The sequence below is a fragment of the Chenopodium album genome, chromosome 14, assembly GCF_948465745.1.
Source record: "Chenopodium album chromosome 14, dcCheAlbu1.1, whole genome shotgun sequence".
Classification (NCBI taxonomy): domain Eukaryota; kingdom Viridiplantae; phylum Streptophyta; class Magnoliopsida; order Caryophyllales; family Amaranthaceae; genus Chenopodium; species Chenopodium album.
The window spans coordinates 4,699,701-4,727,200 of record NC_137847.1 but is presented as its reverse complement, the minus strand read 5'-3'; the positions used below and the strand labels follow the sequence as shown (position 1 = coordinate 4,727,200).

The 27,500-nt window shown below is 34.5% G+C and overlaps 2 protein-coding genes across 2 annotated transcripts; both read right to left on the bottom strand.

Annotated features, from left to right (window-relative positions):
• Window positions 1–205: 205 nt before the first annotated feature.
• On the bottom strand, window positions 206–1,490 carry LOC145577637 (acid phosphatase 1-like). Its single transcript, XM_081635117.1, has 3 exons — window positions 1,177–1,490; window positions 602–805; window positions 206–498 (listed from the first exon to the last, which is right to left on the bottom strand). The coding sequence occupies exons 1-3, from the start codon at window positions 1,488–1,490 to the stop codon at window positions 321–323; spliced, it is 696 nt and encodes a 231-aa protein (XP_081491243.1). The 3' UTR covers window positions 206–320.
• Window positions 1,491–15,356: 13,866 nt separating this feature from the next.
• On the bottom strand, window positions 15,357–19,208 carry LOC145578655 (uncharacterized). Its single transcript, XM_081635950.1, has 2 exons — window positions 18,410–19,208; window positions 15,357–16,486 (listed from the first exon to the last, which is right to left on the bottom strand). The coding sequence occupies exons 1-2, from the start codon at window positions 19,033–19,035 to the stop codon at window positions 15,802–15,804; spliced, it is 1,311 nt and encodes a 436-aa protein (XP_081492076.1). The 5' UTR covers window positions 19,036–19,208; the 3' UTR covers window positions 15,357–15,801.
• Between the last annotated feature and the right edge of the window lie 8,292 nt (window positions 19,209–27,500).

The window sequence follows — 27,500 nt, the reverse complement described above, 5'->3', positions numbered from 1 at the left end:
TCAAATAAAATAAGACATAGGGTCAATGTATCAATATATATGATGATTTAGTACTTTGTTGCATGCATCGGCTCCTTTTGCATATGAAATATTGTAAAGTTAGCTAGGTTGTGTAAAATTTAAGTAGTACAGAGTATGAATTAATTATAAGTCCACATACTAGAAGAAAAATACTATGGAATTAAAATGCAACTTAAATTTGACGATCCCACCAAAAAAGCTAATGTAAGACATTATTGATAGTCTAATTAATATATAGAAGACATGTAAATATAATATAGTAAGTGATAGCACATTTAAATGGTGCATGAACATAATAATCATGCAACATAGTACATTAGATTAGGGTATTTAAATGATCGTTGTGCAATTGGATATCCCATCAAATCACTCCATTGATCTCCAACGTTACCAATGATTCTATAACCTTCATCTAATAGTTGCTTCCTTCTTTCGGTTTTGTAATCAGTTGCTGTTTTGTTGTCATCAGAAGGCTGCCTACGTCATTACATGATCAAATACAAAACAATAACAATTAGAAAGTTAAAACTAGAGCATTGAACTTGACACAAAAGAAAATGAAAGAATGCTAAGATTATACCTTAAAATCAATCTTTCCCAATCACTGTATCCGGCCTCGGCTAAATTTGTTGTGGTGTAGTTTCTAAGCCATTCTGGCCTGCCTGTCAAGAGGAAGATTTTGAACCCGAGTTGATGGATTTCCTTGTATAGACTTAAACTTGCCTGCAAGGCAGGTAGTTTGTTTCGCAACCCCCATTTTACGAACTCTTTTTGGTCCGTTTTCCTTCAAAGTATATAACAATTAGCAAAAGGTAAGCTTTTGTTCATTTGAAAATTAAATACGAAGTATAAAATGTAATTTGGATCTACATAACTATAACTATAGACGTGCCATAATAGAATTAAGTAATTTTTTAATTAATTTCTGTTTGCCACTTTATTATTATTTTATATGGAGTACTTTATTTGTATTTATTTATTACTAGTCCAATTTTCTTATTGTTACAAATTGCTCCATTCTAGTCCGTTTCTTAAAAATTAAAACTACGTGCATATTATACGAGTGAATCAGTGAATGATACATGTAAGAAATATTTAATGACAAGTAAACAATTATTAGCAATAAAAAAATATCACCGAGAATAGATAAATTACCCAAATCCATGAGATTCATAATAAGGCAAGAGAGAAATAAGGGTCTCATCAACATCAAAGATCCAAGCATCCTTCCCATCCCCGGCTATATCCACTGATCTAGCAAACTCCAACGCGTTCGTCGCAGTAAGGCCGAAGTCCGACTTGTAACGATCGCCGGTCATGTAGTCTTTCACAAATTCTAAACAACGGTCAGGTACAGCCGACCAATTTCCGGCATTGTTTGCCTCTACGGAAAACCGCCAGCTTTCGCAGTAGAGCGACGACGACGACTCGTGATCATCACCATTCGAGAGGGATTGAGATGTTGTCATTATTGGGATGACAAGAAGAAGAGTGAATAGGAGGAGTTTAAATATGATGAATTTGAGATAGAGATACATTATTGCCTTTGAGATTAATTAGTTTTAATTTGTTGTAACTCGAGGAAAACATTTTCCATGCTTTAGTAGGTGCTTAAAGGTACGTAGTATTAATTTTTTTCAATTTTAAATAGGTTACTAAGTTTGACCATTTGGACAATTCTTTATCCTTCGATTTATTTATTTATTTTCTATGGAATATGTAAAATTGTTTAATTGATGTGCATTCATTGAATGATTAAAATTAAGTGTAAATTAATTTATTAAATCAATTTTATTTATTTTGTCTTTATGATCAGTTGAAGTGGCTTAGCTTACATGTTATAATCAATCTTAATAAAATAAGTAGTCAAAATTAAATAGCAGAACATTGAAACTTCAAAGAAGCAGTCATGCACGTTTCTGCTCTCATGGTTTAATTGAGAAACTAATCTGAACTCGATTTTATGTATTGAGTCTATATTTTTGCATACATTTTGTGTGTTTTAATTTATAAAGTACTCTCTTCGTTTTAGAATACTTGCTTCATTTCTCCATGCGCGGAGTTTTAATAATAATTGAAGAATGTAATAAAATATGAAAGTAGTGGGGTAGGTGGAAGAATAAAAATTGTAAAGTGAAAAAAGTAGTGGAGAAAATAGAAGGAAAGAGAATACTCCCTCCATTTTTAAATACTTGCTGAACTTTCTTTTTTTTGGCCGTTTTTAAATATTTGCTTCATTTCTTCACTTGAAAAGCTTTTACAATATTTAATTAATTTCTCTCACCAAGTGGATCCAACAATATTAATTTCTTATACGTAGTATATTTCTTGTAAAGAGCCTTATTGTATGTCATCCATAAGATCACCAAAATTCCTTGAATTACGCACATAAAGTTTCAATTATGTTATCCATGTAATAGCTCGAATCATAAAGTGTCACTCGAGCGATCAAAACCTAGTTATTCTTTTATTTTAAAATCGTTAGTGTTTTATTTTATATTTTAATTTGTACTCGTATTATATTACAAATATAACTTAATAAAATCATTAAAGTCACCAAGTTTACACTTTGCAAGCTTGCAACCACTATAGTAGACTAGTAGTACTCGTAGTCATAGAGAGTTGCGAGTCAATGACGCATTAAGTATGCAAGATTACTCTAGTAATTACTGTGATTGTGAGAGATTGAACCCTTTGACCAACTCTCTTATTCATGTTATATGAATTGGTCAACAACACACAATTTATTTATCCACTATATTTGTCCATGGTTAGAATAATGTTTTGCCTGTGAAAAAAAAAATATATTAAATAAATAAAGAATAATGCTTTGGATCATGTTTGCCAACAATGAATTTTAGCTTCAATTTTTCATATTTAGCACTAGTACTAGTATAATCTAGTATTATTAAATTGGTCCAATTTTAAATGGTAAAAGAAAAAATTATTTGGCATTAAAAAAATGTGAAAAGTAGGAATTTATATGAAAAGGGATTACCTCACTCATTAAATAAGGTGATTTAGATTAATTGAAAATTGCCGAAAATGATGAATGAGTATGCATGGAATATGACTTACAAATTTGCTCAAAAATGTTAATTAAAAAAAATTAAAAAATAAAAGAAGAAGAAGCTAGGCCCCTTTACGGTATAGCTCTTACGAACTGGCCCGTAATGCCCATACAATAAAGGTCACTATGCTTTTTTATTTGGTTCTAAAGCCCACTTAGCATCTTAAGATTGTCAAGAATGTCATATTGTCTAATATAATATACACTCCGTAATTGTATAAGTGCAAACGTTTGACTTCACACTATTCTAATATCAACTTTGACTTGATTTTATATTATTGTACTACGTATAAAGTTTTGCTTTATAAATTCTAATGCATTTTACATTGTACTAAATTAAAAATATTAATGGTTAAAGTTATATATTGACACATGTACCCATCAAACTAATGTATTTTCCTATCCCAAAAAAAAAAAAAAAAGTCTAATGCATTTATTTGGATACAAATGGAGTATTTTTATTGCTGGTTATTTCATATTTTTCTAAAAAAAAAAACAAAAAAAGGGGGGTGGGGTTATTCCTAATTCCCTTTTGTTGAACTAAAGGATTCAATAAAATATTTCAAGGACATTTTGTGAAAAACTACCTTATATAATACTTTTTTTTGCGAGAAACTAGCTAATAAAAAAAATATAGTAAGAAACTTCCTTATATAAGGGTAAATGTTTTAAGAGACTACCATTGATCGAAAAGTCACCGTTAACTTTCATTTTATTTCCGGCGTTGACCACATCACATGTCAATCACGTGACTTTTAATTCACCTTTTCCCTCCTTTTTTTCTTACTTGGCACGTGACATGGTCAATGCCGGAAAATAAAAGTCAATGATGACTTTTCGACCAAGGGTGGTCTCTTACAACATTTACCCTTTTATAAGGTAGTTTCTTACTACACTTTTTTATTAGGTAGTTTCTCGCGAAAAAAAAAAAAGTGTTTTAGAAGGTAGTTTTTCGCAAAACTTGATGTGGTTAGATTGCTTTGAACAGCCTAGTTTCTTGGTGGATTTTTACCCCCAACTTCAATTTCAATGAATGAGAATTTTCGGGGACTAGCCCACTTACCATTACTCCATAAGGGCAATTTTCCGGTCCTATTTCATGCGGAATCGTTTTAGATATATTTCACATTAAACCAAGTAGAATTGAACTAAGATGACAGTCTACTACTAGCAAGGTTCCTATTCCCTTACGCAATGATGATAGAGTATGAAACCAAATTAAATGTAGACTTCAATTATCAGTTTAAACTTAGTTAGATTGGTCTTTTGAGCGTGTTCTACAATCATAACAAATGTGACGAAGTCAGTAGTCACTAGCTCAAATTTCATCGGATAGATCTATTCCTCCTTTTGCTCTATAATAAGTAAACTAATCAAGCAATATAACTAGTCTATCTATAAATTATACTAAAACAGAGGACACTAGCTTCAAAGCTGACACGTGTCCATGTTTTAGTTTTTTAGGGTTTTTTTTTTTTTTATATGTGTATTATTGTCAAAAGATCTTATTATTAAGGAAACTCTAAGATAATATCCTTGACTTGCTTAATATTGTTTCTCAATCAATATTAAGTTTGGATTGCGTAATTCAAAGAGAGTACATGCTCTTATTTTGTATAGTATATTTTTGCTATCCTTATTAGCATACGTACATGTAAATTGTGAATCAATTATAATGACTTTACTAATTTTTTTACTAACCTATTAGTATATTAGGGGTTAACTTGTAACACGTTAGACTTTTTTTCACTATTTATAATATTAACTTTGGTAGTAGTTTTTTGTATAAATGTAATAAGTACATATTTTATCATGAAATAAGTTGTAAAATAGATATTAATATAAGGTTTCATGATTAAAAAATTTATAATTTTTATTGATTTTTCATTATATAAAAATTAGGTCAAACTATTCCACCGACATGTATGTAAAGTTTGTTTGTGTCAGTTATTATTCTAGGACAAAGGAGGTATATGTGTGTAACCAACCACCATAGGGTTAGTTGGTTAGTGTTATAGAGGATACTCAATAAGTGATATAGGGCTTACTTTTTAGTAAGTGTTATAATGGTTAAAGTATGATGTTAGTGTTGTAAGGGCTATTTTATTTGTTATTTAAGAGTTATTCAATAAGTATATTAAAGAGCTACTCTAATATGTTACTCCCTTTGTCCCTATTTTGTTTGCCCCATTTGACTGTACGCGGTCTCCAAGACATGCCTTAAAACGTCTATATCTTTATTTCTAAATACATAAAAATTATAAAAACATGATATTAATAAAATATACAATGAGACAAATCTAACAGGACCACTGATGACTATATTATCTTTTATAGATTAACGGTAAATTATGGTCAAAGTTTTCAAAGTTTGACCTAAAAAATGACAATGGAGCAAAAATAAAGGGATGGAGGGAGTAGTATATTAGGGGTTAATTTGTTGGTGTCATATGGGTTACTATGTCTTTTTACAAGCGATCACACGGTGTGCCAGTCACATTGAAAACGCATTGTAAAATTTGTATATGTCATCATAGGTGATATGTAAGAATTAAGTGCAATTTTTTTACTTCTCTTATATATGTGTGCATTTAATTTTTTTCACTATTATTTTTTTTAGCATAGAGTGACATTTATAATTTATTTACATGTCAGACTCCAGGCAGAAGCTCCACATGTCACTATGATATTAAAAATTTTCCCGCTCTTTTCTACTATCCTAAATAAAGCAATTATTCACTAAATTTTTTAAGACCTTCTATTTCCTATAAATATTATGCATAATATAAGAAAAATATCACTAAGTCAATATTAGAATAGTATTAATTGATCTTATATAATTTTTTTGCCAAAAAAAATATAAATTTTATGCCAAAAAAAATATAAATTTTATTGATCCTATGTAAAGAATACTTTCATTATTTTCCTTAAACTTGATACTTACAAATGATTTATTGTAAACATCATTTACATAAATAAATATTTACACAGGTGAACTTGTATTGAAAATATCAAATTCACACGTGGCTTCAAGCCTTCAATACTATCGCATGAGTTATTCTAAACTTGATATTTATGTAAAAATCTTGACCCGTAAATATCACAAGTTGATATTTACATCAATTATCTAGATTGATCATAAGCTAGATTATTGAAAATCTGCTATACAGTCCCCTAAAATTTGACACATGTTGCTCTTACAATGAAAACTTTTCCGTCTAATTACTATTTATGGTAATTCTAAAATTTATTACAATATATTAATATGCAATCTAAAGAATCTTTTTAGTTACTAATAATCAGCTGTGTATAAATTATAAAGCAAGATTCCGAATAGTGATCTTATTACATTAATAGTACCTAGTAAATAATGTATATGCTACAAATGATTTATTGTAAACTTCATTTACATAAATAAATATTTACACATGTGAACTTGTATTGAAAATATCAAATTCACATGTGGCTTCAATACTATCGCATGAGTTATTCTAAACTTGATATTTATGTAAAAATCTTGACCCGTATTACATCAGTTATCTAGATTGATCATAAGCTAGATTATTGAAAATATGCTATACAGTCCTCTAAAACTTGACACATGTCGCTCTTATTATGAAAATTTGTCCGCCTAATTACTATTTATGGTAATTCGAAAGTTTATTGCAATATATAGTAATATGCAATCTAAAGAATCTTTTTAGTTATTAATAATCAGCTGAGTATAAATTATAAAGCAAGAGTCTGAATAGTGATCTTATTACATTAATAGTAAATAATGTATATGCTATAATACACAAAAAAAAAAAAAAAAAAAAAAGTATATGCTATCATATACAAGTATAAGTAAATGGATACATGTATATATATTATTATTAATTGTCAAAAAAAGCACAAGAAAGTAGAACGTCACAAAGAATAATAAACAAAAATATACTTCAAAAAAGAAAATATATATATATATATATATATATATATATATATATATATATATATATATATGGGAAGGAAATAAGAGAATATTTAGGCATATAGTATATGAATATGTCATTGATTTTAAATATCTAATAAATATGATTAAATAATTGTAGTATTTCCTTATATCCATATTTCATATCATTCTATAATGGTGAGCATAAATTGTGACCATGTTTATTTTATTTGTGTATAATGTGTGACCGTGATGGAAATCAAGGACGTTAATGGGTTACTTGAGGGGTTACTCAGTCAAGGGTTACTCAAGGGGTTATCTGAGGGGTTACTCGGTTAGGGGTTAAGGGTTACTTGAGAAGTTACTCGGTCAGCGGTTACTTGAGAGGTTCGGTTAGGGGTTAGTTGAGGGGTTACTCGGTCAGGGGTTACTTGAGGTGTTATTCGGTCAGGATTAACTCGAGTAACCCCTGACCGAGTAACCCTGGCCACATGGTGTGGCCAACCACACAGAAAAATCCCCATCATTTAATTTTAACCTTTTGAGAGGTTCGTATCTTGAATTTTTATGATTAACATTGAAAAGAATTTATGATTAATATACTAATTTGCAAAAATTAATTTTTTATTTTAGGGAAATTTGCAAAAATTAATTGTTATTCTTAATAATTCTATTAATTTAAGTTTTACGCGAGATAAAAATGAATATTATTAGTAAACCATACATCGCACGGGTGCTATATTAGTTTACCTTACTTCAAGACATAGCATATCTAGGGGCGGTTGCTATTTGTACATTACCATATGACATTGAAGATTATAGTTGGCCTCATCATATATAAAACTTACCACACCCGCATAATATTCTACTGTATATAATGGAAGTAGAACGAGAGCGAGCGAAAAACCTCTCGAGCGAAGAAAATGACCTACTCCAAAGGTCAAACAAAAAGTTCAAAAGAAACCTTGATGGCTCAATTAATGTGAATTCCTCTGTCTATGAGGGAATCGATGACATTGAAATGGGAACTGTTGTGGGAGAAACCCAGGACATTGGTAACCAAAACCCTAATGGAGTGTCGTATAGCCAAGCCATTAGAGGAGGCGCACAAAAGATGAATCCTCTCTACGAGGAATTCGAAATGGAGGATGAAAGTTCTGATGATGACTCTGTACACGAGGATTCAGAGGATGACGAAAGCTGCCCTACTATTAGGTTAACCAAAGAGGAGAAGAAAAGGCTTCGGAGACCTTGGTTGAATGCCCTGATTATCAAGTTGTTTGATAAAAGGCTTAGCTATGAAATTCTGATGAAGCGATTGAAGGCGAAATGGATGCTCAAGGGTGAGATTGCTCTAACTGATGTTGGTCATGCTTTCTATGTAGTAAGGTTTAGTAACATGGAGGATTATGACTATGTTTTGACCAATGGTCCTTGGATGATTGGAGATAGCTATCTCACAATTCGGAAATGGGTGCCCAATTTTGTGTCTGATGAAGAACCAATTAAAACTCTTACAGCTTGGGTTCGGATTCCGCAACTTTCTCTTGAGTATTTTAATAAGAGCTTTTTGTTCAAGATTGGATCGAATATTGGAAAGGTAATCAAGATTGATAGGAATACAGAGTCCATGGATAGGGGTCAGTATGTTAGATTTTGTATTGAAGTTGACCTTACAAAGCCTCTGTTGTCGAGATTTCGACTAAATGGTAAGGTCTGGAAGATTCAATATGAAGGGTTGAGGATGATTTGCTTCAAGTGTGGCAGGCTAGGACACAAAGATGATGGGTGTGGTGCATTCCAAAAAGTTGCTGAGGGACAAGTCAAGGAGCCTACAAAGGTTGTTAATGATCAGGGGATTTTTGACAGAAGTCAGTTAGCTAAGGAGAAGCCTGAAGAGCATGCCAAATATGGTGCTTGGATGTTGGTTCAAAGGGGCAATAGGAAGTCGATACCTAAACAAAAGGAAGGAGAGCATTTTAAGCAGCAAACGGAGCAGCAAAAGAAGCCTGTTGAGAAGGCTCCTAGCAAACCAGTAGCTCAGGTGTGGAGAGCTCGTAGAGATGGGACTAAGACTATTGATTTGAATGAGAAAGTAAGTGCCCCAAATGGGTCGAGATTTTCAGCTCTTGCTGATCAGGGTGAAGAGGACAATTATATGGAAGAGCATCGTAATGCTACAAGGGAAGTGCAGCAAGAGGACTTAAGTCCAAGATTGACTAGGGACTCTGTTGGAATTAATCTTGGTGATTCAAGCTTTCAAAATAAGGAGAATATTCCATCCCAAGGTAATTTGGAAGTTAACTATTCTGTTGTGAATTTGGGCGATTCTGTTTTGGAAAAGGATAGAAATATGGAAAATAATCTCAAGGATTTGGTAATTGAGGATATCTCGAGTTCAAAAAAGATAGAGATGGAAAATGGTAATTTTTTATCCAAAGGGAATAAGTTCGGAAAAGGGGTGGAAAAATCTGCAAAAAATAATTTGAGAATACCTCTTGTTTCCCAAAATAGATCGTTCAAGCAGAGTAAATTTTTAGGGAAGAAAGTTTCTCTAATTAATCCCTCTCTAGATTTGAAGGTGGGTACATACAGCAACAAAGAAAACTTCTTCGAGATTGCTTCCCAAACCCCATCTGCTCTGAAAAGAAATTGTGATAACGAGAATTCTGTTCACCATGAACCCATCTCAAATCCCAATAACTCTGGAAACGAAGGTGCCCCCGGAGTTCGAGACTTTCATCGATTACCAATCGGAGGGCCCATTCTTGGTAACAGTTCATCCGGTGGTGAACAAATTGGACATCAATGTGAGCACCTTCCTGCCCCCGGTGCACAGTGCTCCAGCAATGATGGCTCTGTTCAAGATTCCGTACTCAACGGACGGTCCAATGAAGGCACTCAGGGAGATGTTTCTCCCTCTTCTTCCTAGACTCCCACTCAGTGTGTATGATAGCTACCCAAACTTCGCTGCTTTTAATATGTCTTTAAAAATTTTGATTTGGAATGTTCAAGGGGTTAGCAATAAAGTGTCGATTATTCGAGAGTTGGTTAGGATTAATGATCCTACTATGCTTGTATTAGTTGAAACTCATATTAGTGGTGATCAAGCGAACAATATTTGTAGTAGAATTGGTTTTTCGGGCCAAAGAAGGGTTGAAGCTCAAGGATTTCGAGGAGGAATTTGGATGTTTTGGAGAAGAGAACTTGTTGATGTCACTCCTTATGGGGAACATTCCCAACATCTGACTGTAAGTATTAAGAAGAAAGGTGATGACCCATGGCTTTTCTCGGCAGTGTATGCAAGCCCAGACAGTACTCTTAGAAGAGATTTATGGGAGGAGTTGAATAGAATTAAGGATAATTTTTCTGGACCGTGGCTAATTGGTGGAGATTTCAATGAAACGATGTCCATGGAAGAGCGGAATGGTGTTGACAATTCTGAGATGCAACGTCGTTGTAGAGAGTTCTCCAATTGGGTAAACAATAATGCATTGATCGATCTTGGTTGTTCTGGCTCGAGACACACCTGGTTTCGAGGTAACACACCTCAAACCTTTAAGTCTGCTCGATTAGACAGAGGTCTTGCTAATGACCTCTGGCGCTTTAAATTTGCAGAGGCTGCTGTGAGGAATTTGCCCAAATCTCACTCAGACCACTGTCCAATCACCATCAGTACCACAGGATTTGCTCCCATACCTATGGCTATTAAGCCTTTTCGGTTCCAAGCTGCGTGGTTGAACCACTAGAAATTCTCGGACTATGTTCATAATAATTGGGATTGTAATGCTCCCCTGATCCCTTTCCTGAAACGCTTTGCTGATAAATTAATTTGTTGGAATAGGGACGAGTTTTACAATATTTTTAGCCGCAAATCAGAGCTTTGGGCCCGTCTTGAGGGAATTCTATCAGAATTATCAAAAGGGAGGCAACGTCATCTGGTAAAACTAGAAGCCAAATTAAAGAGAGAATTGGAGGATGTGCTTAATGATGAAGAAATGCTCTGGTTTCAAAAGTCTCGTGTTGATGCTATTTGTGATGGAGACAGAAATACCCGATACTTTCATCTTGCCACTGTTATTAGGAGGCGAAGAAATAAAATCGATACTCTTCAGAACGATCAGGGGCAGTGGATTACAGATGATGGTGAAGTAAAAAATTTGGTGTTACAATACTGGAAAGGTTTATTTCAAGAAGAGGGAGATATGACTGGGCGTGTTCATCTTCTTTCTGATTATTTCCCAGTGCTTAGCAATCGGGAGTTTGATACTCTGACTCGTCCTTTTAGCCCTTGCGAAGTCTTGGCTGCTCTTAAATCGATGAAATCATACAAGGCCCCTGGACCAGACGGTTTTCAACCGATTTTTTATAAAACATTTTGGGAGTTAGTCAAGCCGAATGTGATTAATCTTGTGCGTGACATCCTGGAAGGTAAAGACTTTCCTGATGGCTTCAATGATGCGTATCTAGTGTTAATTCCCAAGGTTGATGTTCCACAACGTACTAAGCAATTTCGCCCTATTGGTTTGTGTAACATTGTGTATAAATTGGTTACCAAGGTTATTGTGAACCGATTGAAACCGGTGCTACCTCACTTAATTTCTCCAACTCAGTGCTCGTTTGTGCCTAAGCGTCAAACCACGGACAATGTCATAATTGTCCAGGAAATGCTTCACACTATGAGAAATAAACAGGGGAAAACAGGGCTCATGGCTATTAAGATAGATTTTGAAAAGGCTTACGACCGTCTAAGGTGGTCTTTCATTCGAGAATCATTGATGGAGCTTCATCTTCCGCACCATATTGTTGAAGTAGTCATGAAGTGTATTTCATCTACCAAGCTCCAAATTTTATGGAATGGCTTTTTATCCTACTAGAGGCATCCGTCAAGGAGACCCTCTTTCCCTGTATTTGTATGTAGTATGTATGGAAAGATTGTCTCATCTTATTGAAAGAGAGGTAAAATTGGGTGCTTGGATTCCAGTCGGAGCTAGCCGTAATGGCCCCCCTATTTCTAATTTGGCGTTCGCAGATGACTTGATTCTTTTAGCTCAAGCCTCGGTAGATCAAGCTGAAGTGATGATGCACTGTTTGGATCAATTTTGTCGTGCCTCGGGCAGCAAGGTTAGCATAGAGAAATCCAGAGTCTATTTTTCGCAAAATACAAATTTGGAAATTCGAGACTCCATTTGTAGAACTCTAGGCATGGAAGAAACCATGGATTTTGGTAAATACTTAGGTGTTCCTACCATTAATGGACGAACATCTAAGAGAGGACTATCAATATTTGGTTGAGAGAATCAATGGCAAACTGACGGGTTGGAAGACTAAGACAATGTCGATGGCAGGCAGGTTGACTCTTATCCAATCAACCTTGTCGGCTATTCCCTTCTATACTATGCAATCAACCAAATTACCAAGATCTACTTGTGATGAAGTTGATAGAAAAGTGAGGAAGTTCCTGTGGAAAGAGGAGGAAGGCAATCGAAAAAGTGTTTCCTGGGAAACGGTTACTAAACCCAAGCAATCAGGTGGTTTGGGTTTGAGGACTATGAGACAATCTAATAAAGCTTTTTTGGCTAAGTTGGGTTGGAGACTTTTAGCCGAGCCAAACGCCTTGTGGTCTAGGGTGATTCGGGCTAAATATTGTGATAATCGTTGTGACATAGACATGTTCAAGGAGAGAGCAAATGCGTCGAATGCGTGGCAAGGCATTATGAGTAGTATTGATATTGTTCGGAAAGGGTTGAATATGGCAGTGGGAGGTGGGAATCGTACCTTCTTTTGGCACCATCGTTGGGCTTGTAAAGAACCCCTTTTGAATTATGTATCGAGGGAACCTCCTGTCGAAGTTCAAGATCTAACAGTGCGTGAGCTTTGGGATAGTGAGATAGGCTGGAAATTTGAGCAATTCGCTGACTATCTACCTGCTGACATTCTTCAAGAAATTGCTGCTCATGAGTTGGTTGAAGATGAGGAGAGTGGGGATGAGGTTTATTGGAATGGGTCTTCGTCTGGGGGCTTTACTTTGAGTTCTGCAATGTGTATTGTCCGAGAATTGGAAGGTATTATTGATACCCCCAAAGAAGAATGGGCTGCAATCTGGAAAGCTCCAGTGACTCAACGGATTCGTTTCTTCCTTTGGCTTGCTATCCAAGACCGTTTAATGACAAATTCCACCAGATTTGTGCGTACTCTAGCAGACGATCCCAGGTGTGTGATTTGTGGTGCTGGCGAAGAGAATGCATATCATGTCTTGCGTTGGTGTCCTGCAGCAGTTAGGCTTTGGAATAAGCTAGGTGCGAAAAGAGAAGTTATGAGCACGGACTTAAGCTTGGAAAATTGGATTCTTTTGAACCTCGATGCACCTAAGGCTAACATGGGAAGTGAATGGCCTAGGGTATTTAGTGTTGCTTGTTGGTGGCTATGGAGATGACGCAATGCCAAAACCTTCCAGTCATCGCCTAATATTCCTATCGAACAAGCTAGATTTATTCTTGCTAGAGTTGGAGATATTAAGAGGGCCATGGAGAAAGCTGATCGCTTAGATGAGAATTCGAAAAAGCCAAGAGTTGAGAAGCTTGTAAAGTGGCAGTTTCCTAAGGAGGGGTGGGTTCGTCGTAATACAGATGGAGCTTCGAAAGGCAACCCGGGGTTGGCTGGTGCTGGTGGTATTATTCGAGGGCATCGGGGAGAAATTCATGAGATTTTTGCCTTGAATTGTGGTCGCTGTTCATGTACCAAAGCTGAGCTGGCTGCTGTGTTGAAGGGATTAAGTGTGGCTTGGGATGGAGGCCATAGACGAGTTCAGCTCACGGTTGATTCTGAGGTAGTTATGCGTATGTTGGTGGAGGAAATTCCCACCAACTCTCCTTTTATTCACATCATTCGGAGGTGTAAAGCTCTTGTTTTTGAAAGGGAATGGGAGGTGACCATCTCGCACTGTTATAGAGAAGCTAACCGAGCAGCAGATTGGTTAACAAACTATGGAGTGTCATCGAATGAGAAGTTTGTTCTCTTTGAAGCGGTCCCGAAGGATCTTCTTGCCGTTTTATTGGAGGACTTGAGTGGAGTAACGCAAGTTAGGATGGTGCCGGCCAATGTGATGGCTTAGTCTGCTGGTTCCTTTTGTTTTTGCTTTCTTTTATTTTTGCTCTTAGTTTATTTGTTCTGTTTTTGTTTTCGGGTTTTGTCCCTCTCTTTTCACCAAAAAAAAAAAAAAAAAAAAAAAAAAATAGTTGGCCTCATCATTTAGAAGTAATCATATAACCCATTATTATAGTCCGCCTACATACTTTTCTATTTGATTTTTTTTATTTTTTTATTTTTGTTCTTCTTAGCTATGAAAGATACACAAAGCATAAACGACACTAATGTAGTAATGTCATATAAGCACGTATAATGTACACAATTGAAGGTATAATTCATTTGTTGGAATAAAATGTATTTTAGAAATAATACTTTATGATATTGCTTGAATATATATGACAACAACAGCCACGTCTAAAGATTTGTTTGGTGGAGTACCTAATATGTTACAAAGTCTTTCTTTCATGTATAAATGATCAACCAATAAAATTCCCCTTATAATAATGAAGAGGAAAGTCAAACTACATAACTAATTTCGTTTATCATGCTAGTTTCTACTTGAATAATTGCATAATTTCTGCATGAATTATTGTAATACTCTGGTTTGAGAGACAAATTAAGCCAAATTCCTGATTTATGATCTTCGACGAGGCCTATGGTGTAGAGAAAAGCACAAACGATACTACATCGAACGTGTATTGCCTATGTCGTGTCACTAATCAGCACATAGGTCATCAACGGTATACATACTATGGTAGTGTTGGTTTAAAGGTTGGAGCAACAAAATCGAGCTAATATATTATTCCTACCTGAAGCTTTTTCAATTCGAAATCAATAATGTAGTGCTGGTTAAAAGTTGGAATTGAAAAACATTATCGATCTAACATATTTCCACCAAACAATATCTTATTCGAGATCAATAATAATGTAGTGTTGGCTAAAGGTTGGAGAAATAACATTATTGAGCTCTGAGCTCACATATTCAATTTTGGCGATTTTTTAATTGGAGATCAATAAATATTCAATTTTGACAATTTTTTAATTGGAGATCAATAATTTACGCATTTGTATAATTGTGTAGTGAAAATTTATATAGAATGATCGAGTAGAGCAGAGACATTTATATGGAGAAAAAAAATTGAGCCTTTATTCTTAAATTAGAGACACGGAGTATGAAATGCCTTACACTGTAATTTGTAAATATAATTTGATTTGTATAAGAATGAATGAATACAACAAAAGGAATTTTGAACCAACCATATGAATGAATAAAATAACAATCAAGCTACAAAGAATATGTATCTAAGCTACAAAGAATTATGCTTGGTCAGTCACTTGAAATTAAAAGAATACAAAACTTCTTATATGAACAAAAAACTTCATTTGATCCTTGTTCTCTGTACAAGTTTTGTTAATTAGATTACATATATAATTAACCACCACCTGTGATCAATTAGAGAAAATATTTCCTCCATTAGCAACCCTCAATTCTTCCAAATCCGCCGATTTTGTAGAACAAAAACACAACCAAAGAATCAAAAAGAACGAATATTAATTTAAGCCTCACAACGAAAAATCATATGCTCAAACCAATAATTTACGACGTGGATCCGGAGTTTTTAATTTTATTGGTTGTCACTGCGGAGGTGATGGAGAAGGAATTGTCGATCTTGTACGAGTTATGATAATCCTACAAGATTATGTCATGTTGATTATCGTCGTGACAAAGTTCCTTCCTTAGTTTTTGAGAGAATAGTCTACAAGCATCCATGCTAAGATCAATGGCAGCTGAAAGTGCTACAAATAGTGCAGCATCTGCCATGCACGTGACATGCTGCATGCCAACCTGGACCAATGGCTTGCTTACTTTACCCTCCCCTTCGACCGTGGACCCCATCACGAATCCTCGAACTGGTGACCTCATGACTCCCTCTCCTAAGTTGGATTCACGCTTATCAATGCAAAATTGTCCCCCCTTCTTGATGCTCATTGTGGCTTCAGCGATGGGAATGCCAGTTCGAGTTGGTCCATTCTCAGTGACCAACTCGAACTTGTACCCTAGCCCATCGACTGGGCCTCTCTCACGCCATACCTCAAGCCGGCCCCATGGCTTCCAGCTACTAACATGGGAGCCATGGGGTCGGAGGATGAGCCAAGCACCAGGGTTTGACCGAGAGACTCGGTCAGACCCTGGAGATGGAACAAAAGGGGTGATGACTGATGCTGCTGCAACCGGGGATCCAGAGAGGTCGTAAATCATTATCATCCACCCCTTTCGCTCCCTCACTGGCTTATCCTTCTCTCCGGACAAAGATCTCACCATCCATTTCTTATTGCTATTGTTATTGCTTATGGCAAAGTTTGATGGAAGTGAGCTGCAAAATCATACACAAAAAAGTCCCTTGATCAATTACATGGTTCGTTACAATGACAATTAATAAAGTAACTTAAATCAAATGTTAACGATAACATACATATCCAAGTTATTTTATTATTAACCTAATAGTCCAAATTTTACTTACGACCAAGTTAAAGATCAGATCTTAATTAACTAGTGATTAAAATCAGTTCACTGAATATTGGTTTGCATCTTAATTAGAGACAATTTGCATGCTTATAATAAGAACAAATTGTGGTCATTATACAGTAGAACAAAATCAGAACATTAGAGAATTATTGAATCAAGCACAATATCTAAGCACATGGGAAAGTAGTTGTGTTAATTGCAGCATATCACACAGAAGGCTTTAATGATCCTTTATTTTGACCAGCCTGGTTCCTAATTAATCGTAGTCTCGGCTTAATTATTTTACTAATTAAGTACTAAACACGACGTTTAGGGAATCTAATCCTCGTCAGCAATGTGGTTAGTTGCCTGAAAACTTGATGCAAATCACCATTAAAGGGGTATCTAAGTAAACTTTTGATCAGTGCAACATACTGTATATCACAATCAACTTGCTAGTAAATTAATTAATACTCCTAGTTGCTAATTAACTTAATCATGTACGTAGTTAATACGAGCATTGCTGTATTAACTAAGTCCAGATCATCAACACGTACGTTCTTAGTGTGTAATTATGTTAAATTTAGCATCTAATTAATTAAGATGTAAACTTACAGGCTGAGCTAGCTGCAAGCTGCTTTTAGTGATGTCCAAGAAACAAAGTGAAACATCAACTTTAAGCATGGATTTGCAGATTTAGCACCCACTTCACATGTGATATTTACAAAGATTCTGATTGTTGAACTTGGCTTAGAAGGTTAAACTTTTAGTGCTAAATAAGAAACATAATCAAGCACTAATCTGTAATTTGTTAAATAATTATATTAGCGGCTGCTTGACATGTGATGCTACAAAGATTCTAATCAAGAACTATCTATCTGAAATATTTGGGTCGGTGATCAGAATCTACTCTTAAACTCAATATCAAATGAAGATGAGTTTCGAACCAAAACTTCAGGAAAGCAATAAAAAGAAAGATAATATGGTCGAGTTTAAAATTTCAATAGACACATTATGAAGACGGTTTTTAAACCTAATTTTAGGCAAAAACCCCCTAAAAGAGCATGACCTAACTGAAGTATATACACTTATAATAGCTAGCTGGCCATTGATATATAATTTGACTTGAGAACTAATAAATTTGACAGCAAAAAAGCACTAAGCTAAGAAAAGGGACAAATAAAATGACATTGGACCAAGAATATGCAATCCACATATTTATTTCTGATCAAAAGGAAAGGACTAATATGAATGTACTAAATGGTATACTCAAAAAAATTTACCGGGAAGATAAGGTGGTACACAGCTGGATTTAGCAAATGGTACCACAATTATATGATGAGACTACCCACATCCACATGCCTATTGTTTTTCAAATCAAACATTTAACCCCACTTTAATCCAAACAACCAACCAAACTAATGTACACAAAAACAAATTATCATGGCCCACCCACCTTCCCTTTTCGACCCCACATTTTGTAACAACTCAATAATCTTATCTAATTTAAAATACACACGTTAGCGTGACGTCTTATCTTACACTAAACTACGCAGGTTTTTCCTTCTACCTTGTTGAAATGACCCCATTTAACTAAAAAAAAAAAAACACAAAATTTTGTACGGAGTAACTAGAGTAATTCTACAACAACGGAGGGAATACAAAGTTATAACATGGTCCGACTCATCAAGTGAATTATTTTTGAAATAATACAATGAAGTGCATGTTAGCAAATGTCATAATAAGATGCTAAAGTGCATTGTATAAGAGAGAAAGAGGAATTAAGGCTTACCGAGAGCGGGAGTTTCGGTCTGCACTAAATTTGCAGCTAAAAACCGGTTGGCTGATGTTTCCTTGGATCTGAAATACAACCGGGCTACACTCCGGTTCACCACCAAATTGGAAAACAAACCGAGGGTCCGGTTCAGACCGGACCATCAAATGTAGCTTAGCATGATCAACTCCTTTGTTTTTCTCAACCCTTTTCTCACTTCCAAGCCTCATCCAACCGGATTGGAATACAATGGGTTTCGCCTCAGCCCCCTTAAGGTCAACACATAGGTTAACCCGACCTAAGAGCTTACCAGTGCTCATTCCGCAGGTCTGGCCCATTCGCCCCGAGTACACAGATACTCGGAGCAAAACAGGCCTACCTGACATACGCCTAAGCGCCGCAGGGTCTAGATGAAACCCTGGGGCGCTTGTGGCAGACTCCAATGAAGAACTGGGATGTCCCAGTTCTCCGTTGGAGGAAAGGGGGAGAAGGGCAGTTTGCGAAGCAAAGCCCTTCAATGTGATCTTACAAAAACATGGAGTCGTACTAGGATGGACTCCAGCTCCCGATGAGGATCTCGCTCCCATCGGGAGCTGGAGTGCTAACGACTCGATTATCAACCTTGCAAATGGACATGGATCCATTGTAGTATGAACAAATTGTTTAGAAGTAGTATTATGTTTGAATGATAGAAGTTTTATTTGTTAATTTTATATGATATGATGAAGAGGTTGGGTATGTGGTTAAGTAGTTGATAGAGTGTAGAATGAGAAGAAATGAAACTAACGAGTGGAATAAAGAGCTGAGGGAGTACAAATAGTAACACTAAAAATATTATTTTAATAATAAAATGGAACAAATCCGAGCTGGAATCGCCGTTGCTTAGGATGCGCTTACTGTGATTTATTTGTCTGCGTATGATACCCTTTTTACGTTTTTTAATCATAAAGTCTTATCTACATGGCATTTAGCTTATATTTTTGCAAAAAGAAAAATAAAAATGAAAATAATTTTCAGGGTGCTAATTAAATAAGGTGTGGATTTCACATGCCTACTTCATATCCGGGAATATCGGAGTCGAGAAATTTAATTAACGATACGATATTTTAATTCTTTGTCTATCTTTCTCTAAATTGTTTGCGTTTTCGGTATATTTCATTCGTTTCCTAAAATTTTCTTTTCCATCTTTCTCTTAATTTTTTGCGTACTTGTTATACTTCATTTGTTAGCTATTTTATAATTTTTCTAAATTGAAAAACTATTCAACACTTGTATGTGTATTTGATATACTTTATCTGTTCCTTAAATTTTTTATTTTAAGCTAGTAGTTAAAATAAAAATAGGTACTTAGGAATGAAATGCATTTTTATTGATTTTTATGTGGGAAATATAATGTTCCCAATTAGTTATGAATCTTATGATAAAGTAAAGAGATTAAGGAAGGGAATGAGTACATAGACTTGAGATATATGATCCCTAGAAATGTTTCCAAATTGTTACTTTAAAGAATTTAAACGGCATTTACCTATGCTCTACCTATAAATAATTCTTCAAAAAATAATGACTATAAGTAAAATGTTATACTTCGTATAAGTTCAATATAATAGGTAATAGGTAATGTTGAAAAATCAATAGTTTCAAAGAGCACATATATTTGTGAATCCATAAGATACGTATTAAATTTATATATATTTCAAAAAAAATATTAATTTATATACACAAATTTTTATACCGGGTGGCTAGGCAGGCCAGGCCAGCTATCATAAAGGTTACTTCGTTAGTGTTATAGCGATTACATAGTCAATGTTATAAAGATTAATTCGTTAGTGTTATTGGGATTACTCGATCAGTGCTAAAGGGGTTACTTGATCAGTGGTATAGAGATAACTTCGTTCTATTACAAGTGATCATACGATGTGGCAGTCGCTAATAAGACGAGAAAATTCATATTATAATTTAAATTAAATAAAAATTAAATTAAATTTAGCAACTATAAGCTGAAAAACGATCAGGCCTAACACTCAAGATAAATGAGAAGTTATAGGTTAGCGCAAATAGATTATCTCCTGAAAATGGAAAGGTTGGCTAAGACGAGAAATTAGGAGCCGATTCCATCGTATGTGGGCGCAGCATAACGGGACCCACTCGCCCCCACCAAACAGCTGGGGTTTGTATTATAGCCGATCAACTCATAATAACATACCGGAGTACTACTTCGTATCTCACTTTTGTATCTCCTAAAGATATCACCTATTTAATTATGTTTTTCGGAGCATATAATAATTGACAAAATGCTAATTAAGTGTTTGTTTGATGGGTATAAAAAAAATTAAATAATAAATAGAAGTATATAAAAAAGGTGTATCTCTTAAGAAAAATTTTCCTAATTGCAATGTTTTATTGTGTTACAAATACGGAGTGATAGGTAGAGTTAATCATTTGCGAACCCAGGCAAAATTGTGAGGAGGGGAAAATTGGAAAGAATGTAAACTCCCTACAACCAGCTATCCTAGTTTAAGACTCGAGTTGAGACCTTCAAGTGTAGCTTCATATCTTTCGCCAACACTTGGTCAAGCATTTCTTAGCTTGAATGATGAAATAACATTTTATGTGGTTGTATAAATAATGTCCTAAGATTAGAAAAATCACAAATGATGGTGATATAGATGGAATTTGATCTAATTCTATGTCTTGCATATTACTCTTAGACTAACTAATAAAGCTAGTTGAAATATACTTGTGAAGGTGTGACAATGAGACCCTTTAATTAATAATACTTCCATTTCTACAATCAGTTTAATCCATAAATGAGTAAGATTTTCAATATAAGTACATGCACATAACATAAGTAGAATAAGATTGAAAAAAAAAATTAAAACTTTTTTTAAACAAAGTTGGATTACTTATAGAGTAGGCAACAATTGTAGAGTAACATAATGATTTTTGAGATTATCAATTTATTTTTCTATTTTCAAAAAAAAAATCAAAAAAAAAAATGATCTAGTCTACTCAGCTTGCATGGCTGTAATTTGCCCGAAAATGTGGAGTACAAGTGTGCACTATGTTGTTGAGTAGTACGATGTCTAATTGGAAGGACTAATCACACAAATAAAGAAATACAAGTAATAATGGAGTTCTACAAAAACAAAACACATAATCTTCTAAATCAAGTTAGGAAACGCTTTACAAAAGTGACACCCATAATTGATTTATTGTATTTATAAAATTGTCTTTCTTTTTTTCCTTTTGTAATTAATTAGTACGTAGTACCTTGGATTATTTTAAGTTTAGTTTGGTAGGTTTGGTGGCTTATATTATAATTATCATAATTTAAAGATTTAACTTTTGTGCCAAATTCTGTTCTCATTGCATTTCTTCATATTATGCAATATAATTTGATTATCTGCATGGATTATTTATTGATAGTCAAGGCTGTCTTGGATCATACAACATGTTTGTTTTAATAGCGTCAATGTATTAGAATTATCAAAATTTATATGAGAAATCAAACAACAAAGAGTTTGTTTGGTTGATTAATTTTGGTAGGTTGGAGACTTAAGATCAATTATTATTCTTGTCTAAATTCAATTTGTAAAGTTGGAAAAGAATTTCTTTGCTTTGGTTATAATATTGCACATAAGTAATGATATATATGAAATTATTGGTTTGCAAGTTTGCTATTGGAATAAACGGAGTATAATCCTACAATAATCCTCCAAAAAGTCATACAAATTTAAGTTCATACCAATATGTACTTTTGGCCTTTTTTCACGGTGTTGAATTACCGCCATACTAAAGGAGAGTCTAATAATCACATATAACTATATAAGTCTAATAGTGTTTCATGCATCTTAAAACCAAAATATAGGTAACATGTGCAATTACCTATCAATCTTTGTGAGTCATCATGCATCCTCCATTCTTCTAATATAATGTGGACAATTAGTCCTAACTCACATATGGATTAATTTTCTGCCAAAAACAAATTAATCACGTCAGCACTCAACACACATAAATAACGTCAGCACTCAACCATATATCTTTATTGGTATATTAGATGTGTGCCAAGTCATAGGAGTTCATGACAAGCAATATGATAAGGTTATTCTATATAAAGCACCATATTATGACAACTAACATTTGTATTAACATGTATATGCCATAGTGATGCTCTCAATATAACCATAATATTATGAACAATACTATTTGGAGCCACCAAAGAAGAGTAGATGACAAAGCTATGATGTTAACAAGTGCAACCACTCCATAAAAGTGCGGACCGGAGTATGGGGACCTTAATTTGCTAATGGTTAATGATTATAAGAATCAAGCGTGCACCCTATCAGTGCTCTCTCTTTGTTTTAAGCCCTAAAATGAAAATTGATGTAGGAAACACATACATCAATTTTGGTTGCATTTTCACGCTACATACCTTTCGCTGGATTTGGCCTGTTCGTAGTGACAGGATGTATGTAGGTGCATGTATGAATGGTCTATCGATGGATACATACATTAAAGGGGAGAACATCGTTAAAATTCCTTAATTACTCTCTTAAGTAATAATGGATGGGTCAATGGTTCAAATTTCAATTCCAATTGTAAATGAAAATTAATGTTGACACTTTAACATCAAAATTTTTTGGATAACCCTATCTTATAAATTTAACAAGAAACTAAATATCACTACTTACATAGTTACATCCCTCCAAATAACCCTACCTCGAGGGTTACTCAATTAAATAAATAGAGTTACTCCCGTACTTGTTAAATTAAGTGCAAGATAATACATCGTGTACTATATATACGGAGTATTATACATTGTCAAGCGAGTGATAGTACACAAGGATTAAATTTCAAGCTTTATATTTTTTATAAATATTATATACTGATTTGAAATAGTAAAAGAAGTAGTTGGTTGGATTTGGATAGCAAGAAGTAGTTGTTTCAAACTTTCAATGTTAGTAGAGATGAAGAATATGATGGAAGCAATTTTTTTAAAACAAATCATACAAAATTACAAATAATGTGGGGCCAAGACATGTCATCAGCGTGGATAGCTAATCTCTACTTTAATTGATACTGATAAGTTTTTTCTTGGTTAATCATGTGCGGAATCCGCCATTTAACTTGTTGATATAAGGTATGATCATACATTAATGTCCCCTCGATTTGTCCATACATGCATGCAAATATGCAACGTAGGGCCTATTTTGGATTGTCTTTAGAGATTATTAAATTTAATAGTGATAAATTGTTCTTAGCCTCTTACTCCCTTAACAGGAGAGATATAATGGATGAGATTTAAACTTATGACTTTGTCATGCTGACTTTTGAATTTTAATACCATGTTAAAAGATCGATTCAACCAAAATCTTAAAGCAATGATTGAACCTAGTGCTGGGCACGTGCCGTGCCGGGCCTGCCGTGGGCCGTGCCTAGGCGGGCCTGGTACAGTGTCGTGCCGGGCCTGGCACGGCCCACGGTGGAGGCGGGCCGTGCCGTGCCGGGCCTGCCTTCAAGCATCCCTGTCCACGGCACGGCACGGCCCACCGTGCCGGTCGTGCCGTGCCGGGCCGCCCGTCGTGCCGGCCACCGTGCCGGCCCACGGTGGAGGCGGGCCGTGCCGGCCCACGGGCCACGGCTTACCCTTTTTTCTTTTTTTTTTTTAAAAAAAAAAATTAAAAAAAACTTTAAAAAAACTTGAATTTTTTTTATGAAAGAAAAAATTGAATTGAATAATTATACAATTTAATATTTGAATATAATAATTATTAAATTTTTTATGGAGTTAAGTTATATTAAATATTGTTTAAATTATATTAATATTTATTGTTCATTCATAATTTACTATATATCATATTATTCATATAACTATATAAGTATTAGACAAAAATTAAATAACAATATAACATATTCCATAAAATTAAAAGTTGAAAAAATTCATTCATAAAAATTTATTAAGTAAAAGATAATATGAAGTACAAGTGTACAACTAACAATAATTGATGAATAACTTATTTTGTTATTTTATTATACGGCTAATGTTAATAGAGTACATAGCCAACATAGGATATACTAACATTTTCACTAATTAATAGAGTACATAGGAAATACTAGAATTTTCGCTAATTAATATTAATTCTCGAGTTGTTGGTAATCTTCAATCAAGGTCTTCATTATCTTCTTCGTCTTCATCTTCGGCTTCATGTTCACTAGCTAATGCGGAGGAGCTAGTTGAACCAGAACGATCGGAACCATCGATGTTGTCGTTGGCCGTAAAAGTACGATCTTGGATGCGTTCTTGGGCATCCATCCAATCCTTCAAGCAAACACACATTTCTAGTGTTTCGGGCTTCAAACTTGTTCTTCTATCGTCTAGAACCCTTCCCGAAGCACTAAAAGCTCGTTCCGAGGCAACGGAGGAGGCTTGGATGCTGAAAATATCACGTGCCATTGCCGCCAAAATTGGATGCTTTGTGCTTTGGGATTTCCACCAATCTAGGATGTCCATCCCCAACCTCGAATCTTCGTCCAAGCCTTTCATGAAGTCGTAGTTTAAGTACATTTGCAACTCCGAAACATCGCTTTGTGTTCGCCTTGATGATGATCCACTACCTGAAAACTTAGATAACATGTTAGCAGCTTGGGCCGCCAAACTTTTGCCCGTTTTACTTACGCTTTTGGATGTTTGAGAAGGGGCAAAATGAGTGACGGTTCCATATTTAGATTCATAAACTCTATATAACTCAAAAAATTTATCTTTCACATGATTTTTATATTGTTCGACACCATCACCGAGTTGCATGCATTCATAGTAAATATCAATTAGCATAAATGTGCCATCATACTTTGATCTAGGATCTAAAATAGAAGCAAACATATAAACCATAGGAAGCTTAGTGTAATATTTACGCCATTTAGCCTCCATTTGTGGAACATAATCATTGTAATCTTGTTGTGATCGATGTTCATAAAGAAGTTGAGCAAATAAACATGCATTTTGAAGGAAAGAATGAATGCAAGGAACATAAACAGAAGAAAAACAGTGAGTCATACTATATAATAATTGTAAAAATTGCATATATTTTTCACAATTATCCCAATCGGAGTCTGCTATCATGAATTGTGGATACTTATTATTGTAAAACAATGAAAATGGAACTCTATACGAAAGTGCCTGACTCAACATGTCATAGGTGGAGTTCCACCTAGTTGGACAATCCGTTTTAATTCTAATAGGCTTTATCTTATTTTGCTTAAGATATCGCCTCCATTCCTGATACCTACTGCTAGAAGACATAATAGACAAAACAGCATTTCGAATTTTGGAATAGTATGGACCAATTGCTTCTTGTCCATCCTTAACACACAAGTTTAAAACATGACAAATGCATCTAATATGTAATGCATCTCCATCCATTATGACATTATGCAAGTTTGGTTTAATTAGATTAGCACTAGCTGTCATGGATGTTGCATTATCAAACGTCATGGACATGATTTTGTCCCTAAGACAATATTCATCAAGAGCACTCATAATACAATTAGAAATATTAAAGGCCGTATGGGGGTATTCAAGCAATTTGAAATAAATAATACGTTTTTGCAATAACCATTCACTATCAACCCAATGACAAGTAACACACAAATAATGTAAACCATAACCACCATCCCATGCATCAGAAGTTATAGAAACTCTTGAAGTAAGAGTTTTAAGTTCTTCAATTAATTTCATTTTGTATTCTAAGTAAGTTTTCATGGCAGCTGTTTTAACGGTTTTTCGGGAGATTTTTTTGTGTTGGGGTTGTAGTGCTCGTTTAATGTAATTGTTAAACGGATCACTTTCAGCAAAAAGAAAAGGTTGTTCGGCTTGGACTATCATTCTCCCAAGTTCATCCCTATCTCTCTCATAATTGTAAGTGAAGCCATAAGGATGGAATTGAGAAATTTTTGGTTGAGTTGGGTCAGTACTTGGGGCACCACATTTTTCACTGTGTCGGTTTAGGTGCCCCGTACCGCCTTTGGCTGGAGCCGAATAAATATTACCACAAGTTTTACACTTGGCTTTTTCACCATCTCTACTTAACAAGAAATATTGCCAACATTTACTCTTTCGGTTTTTCAAAAGGGTCATTTCTTCTTCGGTGTACCATTCAATGAATGGGTTATCAGATGGGGGAATAGTATTTTGGACGGATGGGTCACTAGAGCCGGCAGGTTGTGTGTTGCTTGCTTGAGTTGTTTGATAGTTAAATTCAAAAGGCATATCATGTGCGGAGGCATAATAAGGTGGAGATTGGGTGCTTTGCCATGGTTGGAATGTCCCTTGTTGATCTAATCCGGTGGGAAAACCGGTAGAAAACCCGGGGTGGGTGGTGGCCATTGTAGGGATTTGCATAGTAGGGATTTGCATTGTAGGGGGGGGCATAGAAGAGCCTTCCAATGGTCGTTTAGATTTGGCTTTTTTAGAGGAGGATTGGTTCGGGTTTGATGCCATGATTAATTAAGATTATTAACTAATAAATAATAATTAACAACAATATTAACAATTATAACAAATTAACAATTATAAGTTTATAACACTAACAAAGTAACAAATTATAACAATTAACAAGTATAAGTAAGTTTTTTTTCTTAATTATTACTTAATTAGTAAGTTAATAAATTTTCAAAAATAATTATAATAATAGTAGATTATCTAAATCAATGAGATCCGGAGATCCCAGGTAGGTTATGGTTAGGATCGACGTTGTCCAGAGCCCAAATCCCGCCTTAGACAGATTTCAACAATCCAAATAACCCACAATTAAAATAGAAATTAGTTTTTATGTAATTAAGTAGTTCCAAGTATACAATAATAATAATAATAATAATAATAATAATAATAATAATAATAATAATAATAATAATAATAATAATAACAACAATAATAATAACAATAACAATAACAAATTAAAATAAAGTTGAGTTAGATCTTACAACGACGCTTCAACGCTTTCCCAAATTTATAATTTCTCGAATTTATAATTTCCCGAAATTATAATTTCCCGAATGTAAATATAACAAAGTATTTTTTTTTTTTTTTGGTAGTAGACTAATAATATTAAAA